Source organism: Ranitomeya variabilis, chromosome 1 (assembly GCF_051348905.1).
Source record: "Ranitomeya variabilis isolate aRanVar5 chromosome 1, aRanVar5.hap1, whole genome shotgun sequence".
NCBI classification, from domain to species: Eukaryota; Metazoa; Chordata; class Amphibia; order Anura; family Dendrobatidae; genus Ranitomeya; species Ranitomeya variabilis.
Window position 1 is genome coordinate 206321520 of NC_135232.1, and position 23702 is coordinate 206345221.

Genomic DNA, 23702 nt, shown 5'->3' on the forward strand with positions numbered 1-23702 from the left:
TTTTCTGGCTTGAACGCTCCGCCCTTCACCATGCTGTGATTTTAATTACATCCTAACACAGCTGTTTCTGAGCTTCCTATAAAAGCAGGCTTCACCATGTTATTAGCCATAGGTAAGTGTTCACACTAGGCAGTCAGCTCAGTTACCCATCCGATCTGAGATTACCTTGACGTTTGGTGGATGGGCTCACAACTTTTGGCCAAATCTTGTCCTAAGAATCTCGTGGTTTTTTTCATAAATTTCCCTAGCCATTATGCTATTCACATTTCACATATTGCACATTTCCTTGCCTTAGCACAGTAAATTTTGAGTGCAGCCATTGATCTATTTGCTATGATAATTGTACATTCACACTGAAGGCATCAAAACTATGAATTAACACATGTGGAATTACATACTTAACAAAAAAGTGTGAAACAACTGAAATTATGTCTTCTATTCTAGGTTCTTCAATGTAGCCACCTTTTGCTTTGATGACTGCTTTGCACACTCTTGGCATTCTCTTGATGACCTTCAAGAGGTAGTCACCGGGAATGGTTTTCACTTCACAGGTGTGCCTTGTCAGGTTTAATAAGTGGGATTTCTTGCCCTATAAATGGGGTTGGGACCATCAGTTGTGTTGTGCAGAAGTCTGGTGGATACACAGCTGCTTTTTTCTTGCCATAATACAAATTCTAAGTAAAGAAAAACGAGTGGCCATCATTTACTTTAAGAAATGAAGGTCAGTCAGTCCGAAATATTGGGAAAACTTTGAAAGTGTTCCCAAGTGCAGTGGCAAAAACCATCAAGCGCTACAAAGAAACTGGCTCCCATGAGGCCTGCCCCAGTTAAGGAAGACCAAGAGTCACCTCTGCTTCTGAGGATTTATTCTGCTTCTGAGAAGTTTATCCGAATCACCAGCCTCAGAAATCGCAGGTTAACAGCAGCTCAGATTATAGACCAGGTCAATGCCACACAGAGTTCTAGCAGCAGACACATCTCTACAACAACTGCTAAGAGGAGACTTTGTGCAGCAGGCCTTCATGGTAAAATAGCTGCTAGGAAACCACTGCTAAGGACAGGCAACAAGCAGAAGAGACTTCTTTGGGCTAAAGAGCACAAGGAATGGACATTAGACCAGTGGAAATCTGTGCTTTGGTCTGATGAGTCTAAATTTGAGATCTTTGGTCCCAACCACCGTGTCTTTGTGCAACGCAGAAAAGGTGAACAGATGGACTCTACATGCCTGGTTCCCACTGTAAAGCATGGAGGAGGAGGTGCTTTGCTGGTGACACTGTTGGGGATTTATTCAAAATTGAAGGCATACTGATCCAGCATGGCTACCACACCATCTTGCAACGGCATGCTATTCCCTCCGGTTTGAGTTTAGTTGGACCATCATTTATTTTTCAACAGGACAATGACCCCAAACACACCTCCATGCTGTGTAAGGGCTGTTTGACCAAGTAGGAGAGTGATGGGGTGCTACACCAGATGACCTGGCCTCCACAGTCACCAGACCTGAACCCAATCGAGATGGTTTGGGGTGAGCTGGACTGCAGAGTGAAGGCAAAAGGGCCAACAAGGGCTAAGCATCTCTGGGAACTCCTTCAAGATTGTTGGAAGACCATTCCTGGTGACTACCTCTTGAAGCTCATAAAGAGAATGCCAAGAGTGCAAAGAAGTCATCAAAGCAAAAGATGGCTACTTTGAAGAATCTAGAATATAAGACATAATTTCAGTTCTTTCACACTTTTTTCTTAAGTATATAAGTGGTAGTTCATAGTTTTGATGCCTTTAATTGTGAATGTACAAGTTTCATAGTCAAGAAAATACAGGAAAATCTTTAAATGAGAAGGTGTGTCCAAACTTTTGTTCTGTACTATATATATATATCTACTATATATTTGTCTAAGGGGTACTTCCGTCTTTCTGTCTGCAACTTCCGTCACGGAAATCCCGCGTCGCTGATTGGTCTCGCCAGCTGCCTGTCCTGGCTGCCGCGACCAATCAGCGACGGGCACAGTCCGGCCGAGAATTAGTCCCTCCCTACTCCCCTCCAGTCAGCACTCTGGTCGCGGCCGCTTGGGCTCTATCAGCGACGCGGGATTTCCTTTACAGACAAACAGACGGAAGTGGACCTTAGACAGATAATTGTCCTGTGACTTTTTTTCTCTTTTAGGTACTGGCCTTCATGCCAGATGTAGCATGATCCAAACTAGGGGCTGAAAGGAAGAGTGACATTGCTATCCCATCCAAAATGAAGAAGGGACTGCTGAAGGATCCTGACATAGCGGACCTCTTTTGCAAAGATGATCCAGAGACCTTATTTGTCAATCTGCATGAGATTGGACATGGCAGCTTTGGAGCAGTGTACTTTGTAAGGAGATTTTCCATAATTAGATGGTATATCGTAGAACGCAGTGGTGTAATCCTTCTCAAAGTTTAGCTATGTAAGATTGATGGTGCGGGATATTAATTGCTGAAATACTGCAATTAGTCTGTTCTGTACACACTAACATTCGCATCGCTCCAAGTAAACAGATTCTTGGTAACTCCAGAACTCGTGAGCTGGATGACCAGAAATGGCTAGGAGTAATCTCCAATTTACCATTTGAATGTATCAATTCAGATAGACAAAACATGGATGACAACACGACTTCCATCACTTCTAGCTATTTATTCATGCCTGTTATTTTATGAAGAAAGTCATTGATGCTTTTGTTATATACTTTAAGCAGATATTGTATGTCGTGCTGACCGTATCTTTAATATGTTTTTTTTTAATCTAGGCTACAAACTCCACAACGAATGAAGTGGTGGCTGTTAAAAAGATGTCCTACAGTGGAAAGCAGATGAATGAGGTAAGCTCCTGTCATACAGATCTCCTCCACTTGTTGTGAGAATGGTGACTTGACATGGCTTTTACTGTCTCCCAGAAATGGCAGGACATACTGAAGGAAGTCAGGTTTTTACAGCAGCTGAAACACCCGAATACAATAGAGTACAAGGGGTGCTACTTAAAGGATCATACAGCATGGGTAAGTAATGGAGAGCAGTAATGTAACGTGCCGCTAAGTTTGCCATACACTAGTGAATTTATGTAAATAACAGGTTGGGACGATGTGTAGAATATAAAGAAATTAAGAATGCAATGATTGGGAAGTCTCTTATGGCCATATGTTATTGACCGCAGAACATAGAATACTGATCAGAAGGGGTAAGTTGTGTTTTTTTTTGTTTGTTTTTTTTTTTATTCCAATTAAATGGAATAATATCTAGAAATTGGCAGGAACATGTCTCAAAAACGTTGGGACAGGACCATGACTACCATTGTGCAGCATCCCCTCTTATCACAGTAGTTTAATATCTGGCAAATGTAGAGACTAATTGCTGAAGTTTTGGGAGAGGAATGTTGTCTCTTTCTTATATGATGTTATATTCTAGCTGCTCAACTCTCCGGGGTCGTTTTTTGGGGGGTTTTTGTTTCATAGAATCCCAAATGTTTTGGCATGCAGGCGGCCAGGTCATCACCCCAACTCTTCTGCTATGAAGCCATGCTGTTGGGAAGGATGCAGTATGTGGTGTAGCATTATCTTTCTGAAATATGCAAGACCTTCCCTGAAATAGTGTGGATATGTTCTAAAACAGGGGTCTCAAACACGCGGGCTGCCTACGGCCCCCAAGGCTCAATTGTGCGGCCCCTATATGCCTGAACTCATGAGAGAATCATGTACAGGGAGTCAGGGGACCACCGATGCTAGCGCTTGGTTTCAGTTGAATGTATGTCAGAGGACGCAAATTCAATTGCATTGTATTGCTGCGCTGAGACCAACTCTGTGCACCGCAATACCGATATCAGCCAATCAGAGGCCAGCAGCTGATGTAATTGTGCCCATCGCAGCAGCACATCACGTCACTGCCATGTGCCTCCCCAGCTGGGGAGGAGGAAGAGGACGCCATTTGCCGAGAGAGGTCAGGTAAGCAGTTTTTTTGTTTAATGTGTACAGTTGAAAAAATGTTTGCCCCTTCCTTACTTCCTATTCTTTTGCATGTTTGTCACACTTTAATGTTTAAGCTCACTGAACAAATTGAAATATCAGACCAAGATTAACACAAGTAAATACAAAATGCAGTTTGTGAATTAAGGTATTTATTATTAAGGGGAAAAAGCGATTGCTGCCCTCCTTAAAGCATAAAATAAGTGTAGTTTATCACATCTTTGGGAATTGGAATTCAAATTCCCTAGCCACACTCAGGCCTGATTACTTCCACACTTGTTTTCAATTAAAAAATCATTTAAATAGGACCTTCCTGACAAAGTGAGGAAGACCAAAGGTTCCTCAAAAGCTAGACCTCATACTTCGATCTAAAGAAATTTAGGAACAAATGAGAAGCCAAGCAATTGAATTCTATCAGTCTGGAAAAGGTTAATAATCCATTTCTCAAGCTTTGGGACTCCAGTGAACCATATTGAGAGCCATTATCCACAAATGGCAAAAACATGAAACAGTGGTGAACCTTCACAGGAGTGGCCAGCTGACCAAAGTTACCCCAAGAGCTCAGCTACGACTCGGCCAGTTGGTCACAAAAGACCCCACAACAACATCGAAAGAACTTCAGGCCTCATTTACCTCAGTTAAGGTCAGTGTTCATGACTCTACCATAAGAAAGAGACTGGGCACAAATCGTCTGCATGTCAGAGTTGCAAGATGAATACCAACTTGAATATTTTGAAGGTTTATGTCCCATTACATCTAGCATAGAAGAAACACAGCTTTTCAGAAAAGGAACATCCTTCTAGCCATAAAATATGCTGGTGTTAGTGTGATGTACTCAGGGTGTTTTACTGCTTCAGGACCTGGAAGACTTGCTCTGGTAAATGGAACCATGAATTCTGCTGTCTGCCAAAAAATCCTGAAGGAGAATGTCTGGCCATCTGTTTGTGATTTCAAACTGAAGCGCACTTGGGTTATGCAGCAGGACAATGATCCAAATTGCACCCGAAAGTCCACCTCTGAATGACTTAGGAAAAACAAAATTAAGACTTTGGAGTGGCCTAGTCAGTCCTGACCTTAGTTCGATTGAGATGCTATGCCATGACCTATAAAAAGTCGAGACATTTAAAAAGGCGGTCCATGCACGGAAATTGTCCAGTATGTCTGAATTACAATAATTCTGCAAAGATGAGTGAGCCAAAATTCCTATCTTGGTCTTTTATATTTAAAAGTTTCAGATCACCAAACAAATTTAAGTGTAACAAACATGCAATAGAATAGGAAATCAGGAAAGGGGCAAACGCTTTTTCACACAACTGTAGGTGAAAAACTGCATATATTGGGACATAATTGCAAGAAGAGGACCAGGATGGGCATATTACTACAAGATTGGAATATTCCTACGGGATGGGGACCAGAATGGGGGACACTACTACAAGATGAGACCAGGATGGGGACACTGCAACAATATGGGAACAGGATGAGGACATTACTACAAGATGACCAGGATAGGGAGCATTACTACAAAAAGGGGACATTTGGCGCCAGAATTATGTGAGGCTAATTGGTAAACGATATTATTGTAATGGGATGATTGGAATACAAAAGAAAACAAAAACATTCTTATAAATTAAGAAAATAAATCAAAAAATTTTGCCCCTAGAAATGTTTTTTTTTTTTAAATTTTTAAATAAAATTCTACTATAACATGTGATAAACACCATTATAAAATGCCAAAATGGTACAAAATTAGCAAAAAGTCATGTAGAACACAAATGGTATCACTGAAAACATCTTATCGCGCAAAGAACACAGCCCTTCATATTCAACTTTTTACTATGTGCGGCCCATTTACTTGGCTGCAATTGAGTCCCACTTCTAAGACCTCAATATAATTCTCAGAGTTGATGGAGTCTTTCAAGATGTGTAAGCTGCCCATGCAATAGGCACCAATGCAATCAGTGATGCTGGCTTTTTAACTACCGTATATACTCGTGTATAAGCTGAATTTTGCTGCACATTTTTTTTTTTTTGTGCTAAAAATGACCCCCTCAGCTTATACACAAGTCAATTGTCCCAGAAAGACGGCTGGGGAGAGGGAACGGCAAAGCAGTGGGTCACAGAGGCAGGAGCTGGCGGCTGTGGCTAAAGCCTGTGCCCGCTGCTAAAGACAAATGAATATTCATTTCTCTTATAGCGTGCAGTTACAGCCGCAGCTGCCGGCTTCCAGCAGCTGTAAAAACAAAAAAAACCTTCTACTTTATCTTCCTGTGCGCCCTCGCTGCATCTCGTTCTTACCGGCACCAGCAGAACTTCCTGCAGAGCGAGTGGCCCCGCTCATTAAGGTGATGAATATTCACGCCTCTCCACTCCCATTGGTATGGAATGAATATTCATTACCTTAATCGGCCGGAAGAGCTGCTGGTGCCAGACCGAGATGCATCGAGGGCACGCAGGCAAAGTGGGATGTGTTTTTTTTTTTTTTTTTTTTATGGGAACCATGCATACAAAGACAGCGATGGGGGGAGCCATGCACACGAGGACTGGGACAGGCAGCCAAGCATGCCAGAATAGAGATGAGGGGTCAATGCATACCCGGCTTATACTCGAGTCGGTAAGTTTACCGAGTTTTTGTGGCAAAATTGGGTGCCTCGGCTTATACTTGGGTCAGCTTATACTCGAGTATATACGGTATGTGTGGATACCAAGCTTGTGGTTGGTCCCTCTCCTCTTGAGTCTGCAGGACACTGCGTATGTGGTTTCCATAAACCATTTCAAATTTTGATTCATCTGACCACAGAATGGTTTTCCATTTTGAATAAACTTTGGTATGGAGAATATGGCAGGGTTTCTGGATTTTGTTTATATATGGCTTTGTAGATTCTATAGCAAACCATGTTCAGTGATTTGTATGACTGAATCATTCGTGTTTTTAATGCAGTACCAACTTGGGGGCCCATAGATCACCAGTATCCAATATTGACAGTCAGCCTGGTCTCTTGTGCACATGGAATTTTTCAGAATAGTTGAATCTTTTGACAATCTGTACTGTATATGAAGTGACATTGAAAGCCTTTGCAATTTTATGGTTGAGAAACATTTTACTGAAATTGCTATACAATTTTTAGGTTTTCAGTTTTTCAGATTGGTGAACCTCTGACCATCTTTGCTTCTGAGAGACTATGCCTCTCTAAGATGCACTTTTTAGACACCGTCATGAGACTTGGTTGACCCTCTTTCTGTTTTTCATGAGTATCACTTACTTTACCACCCTTTTATAAACCTGTCCCAACTTTTCTTGGTGTGTTGTTGACCTAAATGTTTTTATATGCTTTCAATTTTTTTTTTTCAAATGACATAGAAAAATGTCTGACTTTCGATTTCTGATCTGTTTTAAGTTCTGTTGTGAATAAAATATGGTATAAGAGATTTCCAAATCTTTGTATTCTTGTTTTGTTTACATTTTACATAGTGACCTAACCTTTTTTTCAATTGGGGTTCCGAAATATGAATGTCTAATATCTTAATATGTAATTTTTTAGAATTCCACTAATAAGTGTGGGGTAGTGTCCCTATTTACAGATCAGATTAGTACAAGTAAATAGTAGCTATTGTACCTGTCCACTATGCAGACGAGCCTATGGGACTAGTCACTTTGGCAATATGCGGATATTACTTGTTCAAAAAGTTCAGTGCTCATTTGTACTTGGCTTTAGGGAGAGCTAGTTGTTTCCATTTGTTAAATTTTCACTGAGTTCCAACAACAGTTGTTTAATGTGCATCCACTTTAGGAGAGGAAAGATAAATTATTGAAAATGCTATGCATCGTACAATATCCAAATGGTCGGAATTAAGGGACAGGGCTAACCTCAGGTTTAAAAAAATGAGTCGGTAAAATAAAGAAAAATGTTATTTGATTTTCTAATTGGTGTCAAAAAGTAAGGTTGTGCACTATTAACTGGAAATTACACATTTAGTGAAAATCTTTAAAACGTGCATGAGAAAATATTTGGATATTGGTGCATTGAAAACTCAAATTCGGTAACCAGAACCAGGCGGCTGCTGACAAAGCAAATTAGATTTTGCAAACCTCAAATGTGATCAGAGGTTTAACACTCAAGCAGTTATTGGTATTTTGCGATACACTTCCTAGAAAATGTCGTAATAAAAAATATTATTTTGGGGTAAAAGGAAGCAGGCCAAGGGTCGTCTTATCACTACGTGTATACGTATGTCAAAGATCAAACTGTGCAAAGGTTTATCTTCTGATCTTGGAAAGGGTCATTCATGATGATGCCTGAAGGAAGGAAATATAAGATGGGGTTTCTGTGCTGTGAGAACAGTAAGATTTCTATAGTGTAAGAGTTACTGAATGCTTTGATGGTTAATTTGTAGTAAAGGTTTTAAAACCGGTCTGGATGCATTAATTTAATGTAATAATATTACAGGCTTAGTACAAGATTGTCATGGGGCACTGGGGATTGATTCTGATACTTAGACATCGGGACATACTTTTTTTTTTTATTATTATTTTGTTACTGTGGTGCTTTTTGTCTGCCCGGTGCTGTTTCTTACCTGATTGTTTAACTACACTAATTTCTTTCATTTCAGCTGGTAATGGAATATTGCCTGGGATCTGCATCAGATTTGTTAGAGGGTAAGAGAAGAATGTGACATAACTTCTTGGTCTTGAAAAGTTATCATCCTGCACAATTATACTACACATTCAATATACGAGTGCAGTGTCGGTTTTAGAAAAGAATTTCTCTAACCATCATGGCTAAGTGCACACGTTGCAGAATTGCCATGAAACTTTCTGCGTCAATTCCGCAATTCCTGCCGGGGGTATATCGCATGCGGAATTGGCATGCGTATTCCCGCTAAACACTAGCGTTTTGCAAGCGTTTTTAGCTTGCAGAATGCTAACGTTTTCCAAGAGATCTGTAGCATCGTTGGAAAACTGATTGACACGTTGCTCACACTTGTCAAACATAGTGTTTGACAAGTGTGACCAACTTTTTACTATTGATGCTGCCTATGCAGCATCAATAGTAAAAAGATAGAAAGTTAAAAATAATAAAAAATCATGATATTCTCACCTTCCGGCGTCCCCGGCAGCCTTCCCGCTCCTTGTGATGTTCCGGTCCCAATAATGCATTGTTGCAATGTCCTCCGATGACTTACGGTCTCGCGAGACCGCTACGTCATCACAGGTCATTTTCACAATGCATTATTGGGAACGGAAGGTTAGGATATTATGACTTTTTTTATTTTTTTTTTCTTTTTTTTTTTTCTTTTACAATTATATGTTTTCCAGGGTCTGAAGGAGAGTCTCCTCTCCTCCACCCTGGGTACCAACCACACATGATCCGCTTTCTTCCCGCACGGTGGGCATAGCCACATGCGGAAAGTAAGCGGATCAATGCATTCCTATGTGTGCGGAATCCCTGTGATTCCGCACAAAGAATGAACATGCTGTATTTTTGTCCAGAATGAGATTCCGCCGCGGAAAAAACGCAACATGTGCACAAAAATTGCGGATTGCATTCTAATAGGATGCTTAATGTATGCGTTTTTTCACAGTTTTATCGCGTTTTTATAGTGAAAAACCGCGAAAATTCCTAAACGTGTGCACACAGCCTTAGCGAGATAAAGTAATGCATTTGTGGAGTAATACCATCTATTTTGCCACTTTTTTGTGATTTGCTAACATTTAGGCTTAACTTGGGGTAGAAGTCTGTGTCTACACTGGACTGATTAAGTATCAAATTTTGTCATTGTAACATGCATTTCAGAAATTATAGGTCTTCATTAAAGGGAACCTGTCAGCAGGATTGTGCACAGTAACCTACAGACACTGTCCGGTCGGTGCCGATATACTGATTACAATGATACCTTGGTTGATGAAATCCGTCTTGTGGTTGTTTTTAATCTTTATTTTCATTTTTGAGTTGATATGCTTGTGTTGCGGCCTGTGGGGGGTCTTCATGTGGTGATTTGCTTAGCTATTCATCAGTATGGCTTCTGATAGGTCACTGATCTCTCACTGACCTGCCCCCTATTTTACATACTGATTATTATATGTATTGAAAAAAAATCACCATCGGCAGGCAGTTGCTTCAGCATGATCACATGTATAATGTGCATTTAATTCTTTTATTTGCTGGTATAAATTCATGAAAAGAGTATCAGCATCTATTGGTGATTCACGCAGGTGCGGGTGGAGACCTTCTTCTTTTTTTTTTTTTCTCTCTCTAGGAAGATGGCTCCGCCAGTGCAGTAGCATCTATCAGGCACAGCCGGCACCATTTTGAGACAGAATTTTTTTTATTTTATGAATTACACCAGCAAATAAAAAGAATTAAATGCACATTATACATGCAATCGTGCTGAAGGTATATAAAATAGGAGGCAGGTCACTGAGGGATCAATGACCTGTCAGAAGCCATCAGTATAAGTAGCTAAGCACCTCATGAAGACCCCTGCCCCCCCCCCCCCCCCGGCACGCCCCAAACGAAGCACAAGAATCTTATTAACTGAAAAACTGCAAATACAGATTAACCCCTTTCTGACATTGGGCATAATACGTCCCTGTGCCCTGGACATTATTGAACAGGGACAGATTATTATGTTTAAGCGATGGGGCGTGCACACGTGTGCGATCGCCAGCTGCTTTCTGCTGATTTTGACAGCAGACATTTGGCAGTTACGCATCGCTCCAGACACTTAAACCCCCTAAATGCTGTGATCGAATGTGATCGCTGCATTTCGGGAGCAGGCGAAGGGCTGACATCCCGTCTGCCATTGGTTCGGAGACCCCGCAGCGTGACATGGGGTCCCAATCATTGCCATGGTGACCCGATGTTGTCATGACATCCGGGTCACCAGAGCAAGGAAAGTTGCATGATTATGCGCAGTGCATGATCAGTAACTTTCTCTGTCAGTGCAGTGCTGACAGTTTTCATGTGATCAGCCTGCAAATAGTAGGACAAAGTTAAGGAAAAAAAAAAGCAAAATACACATTTTTTTTATTTTTTTTATTGCTGACATTTAACCCATCTATGCCGCTGACAGCGGCACAGATGAACATTGCGCAGGGAATGCGTTCAAAAACGCAAAAAAAAACAAGTCCCCACTTAGGTCCGTCATCTGTTAATGGAAATATAGGGGCTTCCACATTTCTGGTATCACAAAGGCTCTGGAAAAGCTAAATGGCTTCTCACCCTCCAAAATAAATTCTCCGCTTCCAAATCTAAATACCCCCCATCCCTTCTGAGCCCCACAGTGTACCTAAACCACATATAGCGTCCAAATGTTTGGCATTTCTGAAGACAGGTGTCCTCCTAATTTACGCTTGTATGTCTCCAGAAACACGGATTGGGCTTAATGTACTGGTTACTGCAACATACTGGTCACTACAGCGGCAGTTTGAAATTTCCACTTGGCAGCATTCATTGCTGCTTGTTTCTGGAAAATACCTATGAAGTCAAAATCACATATAGGGGGTTTCTGTTGTTCTGGCACCTCAGGGGCTCTGCCAATGTGTCATGGCACTCTCAAACCATTCCAGCAAAATCTGAACTCCCAATATGGCGCCTCTTCCCTTCTGAGCTTTGCACTGGGCCTCAAGTAGTTTTCTCCCTCATATGGGGTATCAGCGTACTCAGAAGAAATTGCACCATATAATTTGTAGTGCAATTTGTCATGTTACCCTTATGACAATGCAAAATTTGGGGCTAAAGTAATTTTTTTTTGTAGGGAAAATGTGATTTTATTATTTTCATGGCTCAGCATTATAAACTTGTGAAGCACCTGGGGTTCAAGGTGATCACCAAACATCTAGATGCATTCCTTGTGGGGTCTAGTTTCAAAAATGGGGTCACTTGTGGGGGGGTTTCCACTGTTTAGGCACATTAGGGGCTCTCCAAACAGGACATGACGTCCACTGATGATTCCACTGAAATAAGTCCTCACCGGGATGGATCTGTATCCGTCTCTGCGTGATGTACAGGTCTTTCCCTAAGTGCATCAGTGACTCCTAATCTCAATGACCTCGCTCCGTGTCCCCATATAATGTGTTTTTTTCTTTAGAGTAAAATATAGGTATTTGCAATAACGGAGCCTGTGTCTTATTCATGTTCATGTTTGTGGTTTGGCCAGCCTATTCCCATGACTGGTTTCCCTGAATGCTAAAATGGACTTTGGTCCTAAGAAGGCACTTGGGCAGGCGTGGCTCCAGTCACCGCTCAGTGCATACTGTGTGGCCGCTGTAACCCCGTTACTGACTGACTGTGGCCGGTGTACCGATGCACTGCACAGCCGACTTATAGTGTGGAGGCTTGGTTACAGGGGCCACACAGTATATACTGAGCGGTGACTGAAGCCATTCCGGCCACAGTGCTTCTTAAATGGGACTCTGTCAGCAGAGAATGACTGTTCAAACTACGTCTCGATGCTTCACGGCGGGGCCAATCCTTTACATGCACCTTCATAGCTGCTCCATGTTCCTCTGCACACCCCCTTATTTGATTGACAGCTCTGCCTTCATAGAGCCAGAGAATGGAGGTGACAGATGGAAACATAGCAGGTGGGAGGGTGTATTTCAATGGTTGGCAGCGCCATGATGCACAGAGCCCCTCTACTTGGTCTCATCAGTCATTCTCTGCTGAAAAACCCTTTAAGACCAAAGCCTATTTTGTCATTCAAGGCTGTACCGACTGCGCCTCTATGGCTGAAAAATGGGGTCTGACAGGAGGAATAAAGTTCCCCTTTACGGCCGGACTTTCAGTATAGCGGCTGCACGGCTTCAGAATGCCATCCATCTGCAGATTAACCCCATATCTGCAGGTTAATAGTGGTTTTTGACATGACTGGGTCCCATTTTAGTCGTCTTTCTGTAATGCAATTCTCTTTTTCTATAGTTCACAAGAAGCCACTTCAGGAAGTGGAGATCGCGGCCATTACTCATGGTGCCTTGCAGGGGCTGGACTACCTGCACTCACGTAATATGATTCACAGGTAAGCCAGAATTACCATGGTCTCCAGGTAAAAGGTTAAGAATATAAAGGAGAGCCAGTTCAAGACAAAGTAAAAAAAAAAAAAAAGTCCAGACTTTATTAAAGTGCAGTTAAAAGTGCATCCATCACCTACGAGTTTCTGATCCATATATCGCCTCTAATCTATAAGCACCCGAAACGTGTTGGTTCTGCATTCTGATGAGTGCATTTTTTTCTGATTTTTAGCACTATTTTAATGTACTTCAATAAAGTCAGTAATTTTTTTTTAAACTCCTTCTTGACCTGGATCTCCTCTGTCTGTAACCATTCAATGTCTAAGGCAGTGGCTATGTTCTGGGCTCCAGAGGAAGTGTTGCTGCATTGGTCAGCTGTCTTTTTCCATTATTTTGTGAAACAACAAACAAAAAGTGCACATACAATCAATATTTGTATTGTGCTTTTGTATTTCTCTAGTGACCCGAAACTTGCATCTGGCCAGAGCATTTTTTTTAACCCCCAAAAGGCCACTAACAGCTGTGTACGGACTTCTGCTGTAATACAGCTTGTAAGCTGGATTGTCTGACTGCGCCATCGGATGGGTTTACAGTACTTCTTCATCAGTGTGTGTGTGTTGGGTTATAGCTAAGAAACACCACACATCTACTGAACTAGATAGAACTTTTGCATTCTACAAGATATGAGAGACGCCGACGAAAACCACTGCAGCATAGTTCTTATGAAATGGCGTTATTATCTGTGTGAGGTATACTTGCACATTTAAACTCTACTTGAGCAGGGAGTGATGTGATGGATTATATCCTTCATTCAGGGCTGAGCAGGATCGCAGTCTCTTATAAATAGAACCTCTGACATTAATTTTCATACTGATGCATTTACTCTGCCTTCCACATGCCTTCTTACCAGTCATAGCAATCATAGTAAATATCACAGGTGGACTGCACTGACAACATTGTATCCGAACTGCTGAAAATCGTCAAATTAAAGAAGTATTAGGAATAGACTAGACTGCAACCCCCTCTAGTGGAAATATTATTTCAGTGTTTGGGGCATATGCTACATTGTAATCGGACAGCTCATCCCATTATCAACTAAATGCTTGTCATTAGATATGAGCAAATGATTCTAATTCATAAGATTCAGCAAATTTTTCCCCATAACATTATTTGCTGCAAATAATTTTGCCACATATCTCAGGTGCACGAATTGCTCTAAAAAGCTATGTATAAAACTGAGGTCTCATAGCCTTAAGGGTATGTTTCCAGGGTGAGTAAACGCTGCAGGTTGGCCGCTGCGTACATCCGCAGCGTCAAACCTGCAACGGACAGATGTTACAGCAGAGTGGATGGGATTTAAAGAAATACCATGTCCACTATGCATTCAGAGACGCCCGCGGCATCCCTGTGTAAACTTACATGTGGCGCATCTTTCCAGACCGCAGCATGTCTATTTACGTTGCGGAGACTCTCCGTCTCCGCAGCGTAAATTATCCATTCACTATCATTAGATGCCGTAAAACCGCATTATCTTCTTAGTCACATGCTTATTAAGTGCGGGAACGCAGCTTACTACGCATGTGTACTAATTTACATACTAGCGTACCTTGTTTCAGCCGGAAGTTCGTGCGCACTGCAGTTCTCACGATCGATCAGCTGACAGCGAGAACTGCAGTGCACGTGACTGCCGGGGACTTCGGTGGAATTAGGCGATACAGGAAGTATAGTTTAATTGAGATTATTAAAGGAGTCTGCATCATTATTTCAATTAAAGGAGTTTATTCTGGGTGTGTCTTTATTTACCATATAACTATAGGATTAGTAATGGATAGGTGTCTTAGGCTATGTGCACACGTAGGAAAAGAGGTGCAGAATTTTCTGCACAAAATCAGCATCTCCTGGCAGAATCCGCAGCCGCGGATTTTGTGCGGTTTATATGCGGAATTGATGCGGATTTTCTGCGGTTTTTGCTACTGCGGATTTTTAACATGGAGGGGTGCAGAAACGCTGCAGATCCGCACAAAAGAAGTGACATGCACTTGTTTGAAATCCGCAGCAATTCTGCACTGATTTTTCCGCACAGCTTTTTTTTTTATCCCATTGAATAACATTGAGTGCGGACCTACAGCGTTTCTGCGCGGAAAAATTTGCTGCAGATCCGCAGCAAATCCGCATCGTGTGCACATAGCCTTATAGATTCTTCTCCATTACAAAGCCATGGTCTTACAAAGGTGACATCAACCCCACAAATATTACCCCACTTGCCACCGCTACAGGCAAGTGGGAAGAGCCAGGTAAAGTGCCACAATTGGTGCAGCTTTGGATGTGCCAGTTGTGTGGCGGCTGTGGGCTGCTATTTTTAGGCTGGTGAGGGAATAAATCCATGGGCCTACCCAGCCTGAGAATACCAGGCTGCAGCTGTCATATTTTTTTTTTTTTCCCCTTTGTTGGCTAACAAAAATAGGGGGACCCCACGCTATTATTTTTTGTTGGATGGATAGCAAAAATAGTGGCATCCTCTCCAAGGTAAACAGACTGCTGCGGCCTGGTATTATCAGGCTGGTAAGGTTCATGGATATTGGATTCTTACTAGCCTGAAATACCAGTACTAGTAGTCTGCTTTACTCTGGCTGGTAAACATATATAGGGGACCCCACCCTATTTTTTTTTTAAATGTATTTATTAAAAATGAAGGGACCTTTCTCTGTGCTTTCCTCCACAACCTGTATCATGTATTTCCGGCTGTGTCACAAGATTCACCATTATTTAAATTAGTAAACATGCGTAGTAAGCTGCGTTCCTGCACTAAATATGTATGTGACTAGGAAGATAATGCGGTTTTACCACATCTAATGAAAGTGTATGGGTAATTTGCGCAGTGGAGACTGAGCGTCTCCGCCACATAAATTGACATGCTGCAGACTGGAAAGAGACGCCACATGTCTGTTTCTGCAGTGAGCCGCTGGCATTGGTGCACACATAGCGGGCATGGGATTTCTTGAAATCCCACCACTATGCTGTAACACCTGGACGCTGCAGGTTGGATGCTGCAGATGTATGCAGCATCCAACCCGTGGCGTTTACTGACCTTGAGAACATACCCCAATGTATCTGCAATCAGGAAATCATTTTTTTCCTTCCCAGAAGCCAACTTTCAATTAGCTTTATTTCAAGTGACAAAAAAGCTTATGCAATGAAAAAACGCAGGTGACCTTGCCAGTAATCTCAGAAGCAGATTTCACCTGCGTCAAATCCTGAGCAAATAGTGAGCCATTCCTGATCATGTGTACATGCCCTAACCCCTTCACGACCTTCGACGTATCCATACGTCCATGTTGGTTAGTACTTGCTGACCTTGGACTTGATCACTCGACTTTTTGGCAGGTTATTTTTCTTTTTTTGTGTGTGTGCTGCAGCTGCCGAGCGCTGATCGTGGACACAAATCACTGATCCGCACTCGTGTTTGCTGTTTTCCAGGGCACTTTTTTTGTCTGTCTTTTCCCCCCAACACCCTGTGCACCAGCTTTGTGTGTGTCCTACAATCGGTGAGCCTGCTGATCAGATGCACATCACTGATTGGCACCCTTGCTCACTTTTGGCAAGGACTTTTGTTTTTTCTTTAATCCTTTTTTTTTTTTTTGCACCATATCCAGACATGCATGCATCCTACAGTCGTGGAGCGCTGATGACTGGCACACATCAGTGATCGGCCTCTGGTTTGTTTTTTTTGAGTGTGCAGAAAAAAATTTGATTAGTTGATAGGACTAGATTAGGGATAGTAAAAAAACAGCTACAGCAATCTGCATCTACTACTGTATTTTTTTTTACTGAGTAGAGTCAGGGTTAGTGTAAGATAGTTGCGAACGCTCAATTTAATTTAATTTTTTTTACTGACCTCCACTTAGTAAGTTTTTTGTTTTTCAAAATTTCTATATTTTTTATTCTTTTTCTTTCTAGATTCTTTTATCTTTTTCACTTCTAACTAAAAAAACAAATTGTTTACCACACGCGCGCACACACACACACACACACACACACACACACACACACACACACACACACACACACACACACACACACACACACCTTGCCTCCGACACTGATGGTCAGGGAGAGGATCCCACTTTCCTTTAATTTCTCCTCCTCCTCAAGTGATCCTGAACCACCATGCAGACTCCCCCAGTACAGAAAATGAGCCAGCGCCCACCGCTGACTCACTATGGACCTCACATCCTGAAAATTATGAGCCACAGGTTCCTGATTTTGTGGCACAATTAGGAATTCAATTTGACATCACCGGCCTCACAGAAATTGACTTTTTCAAAGCCTTTTTATTTGAGGATTTTGTAAACCTTACGGTGGCTTAGACAAATTTGTACACTTGGCAATTTTCAGCACACAACTGCTCTTCATCATTTTCTAACTGGACTCCTGTAGAAGCAGTAGATATGATGACATTTTGGGGCCTTGTCTTTCACATGAGGTTAGTGAGGAAGACACTACCTTGGCAATATTGGAGTGCTGATGTTTTATATGACACTGCTCCGCATGGCTATAACCCATAAATCCACAAATTTTAGCATTATAATGATAATGCACAATGTTTTACCCTTGATGACCCCAATTTTTCAAAGTTCGGCCGGTTACTGAGCACTTCAGCATCACGTTTGCTGAGGTGTACTTTCCTCAAAGGGTCATCTGCGTGGATGAGTCCCTAATACATTTTAAGGTGAGGCTAAAATTCTGGCAATACCTGCCCAGTAAGAGGGCCAGGGAATTAAGCTGTACAAACCGTGTGAGAGTACCAGAGTTTATGAAAGGATGGACACCAGGATTGAATCCCCTGAATGTTGCCTTGTCCTTGGAGTGAGTGGGGAAAATTGTGCGGGATTTGGTGCACCCACTGCTGGATCAAGGTTATCATCTCTTTGTAGATAACTTTCATGCCAGCATCCCACTCTTCAAGGACCTCTCTGCATGAGCTATTGCAGCATATGTTACTGTCAGCAAAACCAGAGACACCTCCCTAAGATGCCAACTGGGCAGCGTCTCAGAAAGGGTGAGAGCAGAGCCCAATGTAGCGATAACATGCTGGTGGTCAAGTACAAGGACAAGAAGGATGTCCTTCACCTCTCCACATGGTTATGGCAGCACCCCCAGCACTGTAAGAGGTACCTCTACATAGGTCAACAACCCACACTGTGTACTGGGGTACACCAAGACCATTGAGGGGAGTTGATCGCTCTGATAAAGTTCTCCAGCCGTACAGTGCCTTGAGAAAAGCCAAGGTGTGGTACAAGAAGCTGGCTGTGCACATCGTCCAGATGGCAATGCACAATGCTTACATGCCATCACGATGTGCAGGCCAGACTGGTATGTCGTATCTTCAGTTCCAGGAGGTAGTGATCAAGGCCCTAATTTTTAAAGATCCGGAAGGAGCGGGCCCCAGTACTTCGGGAACTAAAAGTGCTTGTATCGTACTAGGCCAACATTTACCGGGGGAGGTACCTCAAATTGCACCTCTTGAGACCATCCTTTTTTGCAGAGTGTGTTACAGAAGGACGCAAGGACACCATTTATCATTGTGACGCCTGCTGTGAAAACTGGCATGTGTATAAAAGAATGCTTCAAACTGTACCACACATCCATGGACTACTAAATTCATTTCTGACTTGCACAACTCTCGTGTGCCAACCTGACGTACACTACACAACTCGCATATACCAACCTAATGCACCCTACACAACTTGCGTATGCCACTACATTATAAAAATTCACATAACAGGAAACACTAGATCAGTTCCAAAATGGGGTCACTTATGGGGAGTTTCCACTATTTAGGCACATCAGGGGTGACGTGACATAACACTTCGCAGACCATTGTATCAAAGTCTTTATTCCAAAACGTCACTCCTTCACTTCCGAGTCCCGACATGTGCCCAAACAGTAGCTTTCCCCACATATGGGGTTTCGGTTTACTCAGGAGAAATTGCACAACAATGTTTGGGGTCCATTTTCTCCTGTTACCCCTTGCTGGTCATGGTTTCAATAATTGTGCTGATGTAAAGCTGACATGTGGTAAATGTTGTTTATTATCTTTTTGGTGTGACATATCTCTCTGGCTTAAGGGCATACAAATTGAAACTTGCAAAATTTTTACCTAATTTCTGATTTTTTTTTTAATTTTTTTTTTTAACAAATGCAAGACATATTAAACAAATGATACCACTATCATAAAGTACAATGTCATGAAAAAACAGTCTCAGAGTCAGTGGGATCCATTGAAGTGTTCCAGAGTTATCATAAAGTGACAGTGGTCAGAAATGTAAAATTTTGCCTAGTCATGAAGTTGAAAGCATGCTTGGGGGTGAAGGAGTTAATGTCAAAGGGACCCTACCATATGATGGAAACCCATAGTAATAAACAGGCCATTTAATAACACCGCACACTGACAGACTTTTCTTGTGTTTTGGGTTTTTTTTGTTTAAATTAAAACAATGACTAAGAATGATCTTGGTCGTTTTGTGTTGAGGCAGAGACCGTTCTGTACAGCACACTGGTTAGCCTCATCCTGCTGGGGCATACATTCTGTAATGACCTCCACTTCTTTGTCTGCGGCAAGAGTATTCGTGGGGAAGGAGGCCAAATGTGGCCTGCGTTTGGTAGTACTGCTAGCCGGATGACTGGTGATGGTGCTGATGGTAGCAGCTCTTGTGTTCTTGGCTACTCTACGATCTTTCTTGTGGTTTTTTTTATACACTACCTGATCTATTGCCACTTTTATTTTACCATATAGTTTGTAGAACACTATATTCTTTTGACAGTCTTTTCTCACAAATTATTCAACCCTTGCCAAATAGGACGTGACAAGAAATGCTAGGTAGGTATGTTGTATAACTGGCGTTTACAAAGCAGACTTTTTTTTTTCCTTGCAACAAAATTCAACCCTCTTCCAAAAAATTACGTATTAAGAAATGGTTGGTAGGTATACAAATAAAAAGCCAGTGCCTGAAAGATGGTGCTGCCTGTACAAATGTAAAATTTGAGAAATAAATCAGATGTGCAAAATAAATTACAATTTTTGTGGTACATACTTTGTGAGGTAATCTGTTGCAGTTAAATGTGTTGTGGATTTTAAAGTATTTTGGACTAAAAAAAAAACAAAAAAACACCTTTTCTCCCCTTTTTCAAAAGCGATTGCACAGGAAATGAAAAACATTCACTTGTGACAAGCAAACACACAGATACTGATTTCAGTGTTCAGACTATTGCTCTGTCTTGCTTTTACTTCATAGCGCATTAAAAATGAAAGGAAAATTGTTTTAATTTGTAATTCACATGCATCTGGCAGCTGCACCATATCACTGATTAATCACATGGATTCTGTCACTGCTGCTGGCACATCTATTGGCCCGGGTCACACTAGCGACGAATACGGAGGAGTGCTATGCAATAAAACCTCAAATAGCACTCGGACCAGTATTAATCTATGGGGAAGCTCCCATCACTGTTTTTCCTCGGCCGTATTGTACGTGCAAGTGAAATCGCAGTGTGCTGCTATTGTCACCGACACTCGGCCGAGTCTCGTCTCACTTACACCCATTTAAGCCTATGGGTGTGAGTGAGACAACGCACATCACTCAGATATCATCCGAGTGCGGTGCGATATACTGATATGGATATTTCTCCACTTCCTCTGCAGCTGTGTTCCGATTTTCTCTGTGCGAGATGCTCGAAGCACAGACACATGACACTCCGCTCCCGCTCGCAGCACAGACGCGTGACACTCGGCTCCCGCTCGCAGCACAGACACATGACACTCCGCTCCCGCTGGCAGCACAGACGCATGACACTCCGCTGGCAGCACAGACGCATGACACTCGGCTCCCGCTCGCAGCACAGACGCATGACGCTCGGCTCCCGCTCGCAGCACAGACGCATGACGCTCGGCTCCCGCTCGCAGCACAGACGCATGACGCTCGGCTCCCGCTCGCAGCACAGACGCATGACGCTCGGCTCCCGCTCGCAGCACAGACGCATGACGCTCGGCTCCCGCTCGCAGCACAGACGCATGACGCTCGGCTCCCGCTCGCAGCACAGACGCATGACCCTCGGCTCCCGCTCGCAGCACAGACGCATGACACTCCGCTGGCAGCACAGACGCATGACACTCGGCTCCCGCTCGCAGCACAGACGCATGACGCTCGGCTCCCGCTCGCAGCACAGACGCATGACCCTCGGCTCCCGCTCGCAGCACAGACGCATGACACTCCGCTGGCAGCACAGACGCATGACACTCGGCTCCCGCTCGCAGCACAGACGCATGACGCTCGGCTCCCGCTCGCAGCACAGACGCATGACGCTCGGCTCCCGCTCGCAGCACAGACGCATGACACTCCGCTGGCAGCACAGACGCATGACACTCGGCTCCCGCTCGCAGCACAGACGCATGACGCTCGGCTCCCGCTCGCAGCACAGACGCATGACCCTCGGCTCCCGCTCGCAGCACAGACGCATGACACTCCGCTGGCAGCACAGACGCATGACACTCGGCTCCCGCTCGCAGCACAGACGCATGACGCTCGGCTCCCGCTCGCAGCACAGACGCATGACGCTCGGCTCCCGCTCGCAGCACAGACGCATGACGCTCGGCTCACGCTCGCAGCACAGACGCATGACGCTCGGCTCCCGCTCGCAGCACAGACGCATGACGCTCGGCTCCCGCTCGCAGCACAGACGCATGACGCTCGGCTCCCGCTCGCAGCACAGACGCATGACGCTCGGCTCCCGCTCGCAGCACAGACGCATGACGCTCGGCTCCCGCTCGCAGCACAGACGCATGACGCTCGGCTCCCGCTCGCAGCACAGACGCATGACGCTCGGCTCCCGCTCGCAGCACAGACGCATGACGCTCGGCTCCCGCTCGCAGCACAGACGCATGACGCTCGGCTCCCGCTCGCAGCACAGACGCATGACGCTCGGCTCCCGCTCGCAGCACAGACGCATGACGCTCGGCTCCCGCTCGCAGCACAGACGCATGACGCTCGGCTCCCGCTCGCAGCACAGACGCATGACGCTCGGCTCCCGCTCGCAGCACAGACGCATGACGCTCGGCTCCCGCTCGCAGCACAGACGCATGACGCTCGGCTCCCGCTCGCAGCACAGACGCATGACGCTCGGCTCCCGCTCGCAGCACAGACGCATGACGCTCGGCTCCCGCTCGCAGCACAGACGCATGACGCTCGGCTCCCGCTCGCAGCACAGACGCATGACGCTCGGCTCCCGCTCGCAGCACAGACGCATGACGCTCGGCTCCCGCTCGCAGCACAGACGCATGACGCTCGGCTCCCGCTCGCAGCACAGACGCATGACGCTCGGCTCCCGCTCGCAGCACAGACGCATGACGCTCGGCTCCCGCTCGCAGCACAGACGCATGACGCTCGGCTCCCGCTCGCAGCACAGACGCATGACGCTCGGCTCCCGCTCGCAGCACAGACGCATGACGCTCGGCTCCCGCTCGCAGCACAGACGCATGACGCTCGGCTCCCGCTCGCAGCACAGACGCATGACGCTCGGCTCCCGCTCGCAGCACAGACGCATGACGCTCGGCTCCCGCTCGCAGCACAGACGCATGACGCTCGGCTCCCGCTCGCAGCACAGACGCATGACGCTCGGCTCCCGCTCGCAGCACAGACGCATGACGCTCGGCTCCCGCTCGCAGCACAGACGCATGACGCTCGGCTCCCGCTCGCAGCACAGACGCATGACGCTCGGCTCCCGCTCGCAGCACAGACGCATGACGCTCGGCTCCCGCTCGCAGCACAGACGCATGACGCTCGGCTCCCGCTCGCAGCACAGACGCATGACGCTCGGCTCCCGCTCGCAGCACAGACGCATGACGCTCGGCTCCCGCTCGCAGCACAGACGCATGACGCTCGGCTCCCGCTCGCAGCACAGACGCATGACGCTCGGCTCCCGCTCGCAGCACAGACGCATGACGCTCGGCTCCCGCTCGCAGCACAGACGCATGACGCTCGGCTCCCGCTCGCAGCACAGACGCATGACGCTCGGCTCCCGCTCGCAGCACAGACGCATGACGCTCGGCTCCCGCTCGCAGCACAGACGCATGACGCTCGGCTCCCGCTCGCAGCACAGACGCATGACGCTCGGCTCCCGCTCGCAGCACAGACGCATGACGCTCGGCTCCCGCTCGCAGCACAGACGCATGACGCTCGGCTCCCGCTCGCAGCACAGACGCATGACGCTCGGCTCCCGCTCGCAGCACAGACGCATGACGCTCGGCTCCCGCTCGCAGCACAGACGCATGACGCTCGGCTCCCGCTCGCAGCACAGACGCATGACGCTCGGCTCCCGCTCGCAGCACAGACGCATGACGCTCGGCTCCCGCTCGCAGCACAGACGCATGACGCTCGGCTCCCGCTCGCAGCACAGACGCATGACGCTCGGCTCCCGCTCGCAGCACAGACGCATGACGCTCGGCTCCCGCTCGCAGCACAGACGCATGACGCTCGGCTCCCGCTCGCAGCACAGACGCATGACGCTCGGCTCCCGCTCGCAGCACAGACGCATGACGCTCGGCTCCCGCTCGCAGCACAGACGCATGACGCTCGGCTCCCGCTCGCAGCACAGACGCATGACGCTCGGCTCCCGCTCGCAGCACAGACGCATGACGCTCGGCTCCCGCTCGCAGCACA

General features: G+C 45.4%; 1 protein-coding gene across 11 annotated transcripts in view; it reads left to right on the top strand.

Annotated features, from left to right (window-relative positions):
* The window catches only part of TAOK3 (TAO kinase 3), a 285308-nt gene that overhangs the window by 103573 nt on the left and 158033 nt on the right, over positions 1 to 23702 (top strand). For all 11 annotated transcript variants that reach the window (XM_077292154.1, XM_077292162.1, XM_077292158.1 and 8 more), the window contains 5 exons: positions 2162 to 2359; positions 2772 to 2843; positions 2919 to 3020; positions 8589 to 8634; positions 12899 to 12995. In XM_077292154.1, coding sequence (XP_077148269.1) covers positions 2240 to 2359; positions 2772 to 2843; positions 2919 to 3020; positions 8589 to 8634; positions 12899 to 12995 — 437 coding nt within the window. In that variant the 5' untranslated portion in view covers positions 2162 to 2239. The remainder of the gene's footprint in view (positions 1 to 2161; positions 2360 to 2771; positions 2844 to 2918; positions 3021 to 8588; positions 8635 to 12898; positions 12996 to 23702) is intronic.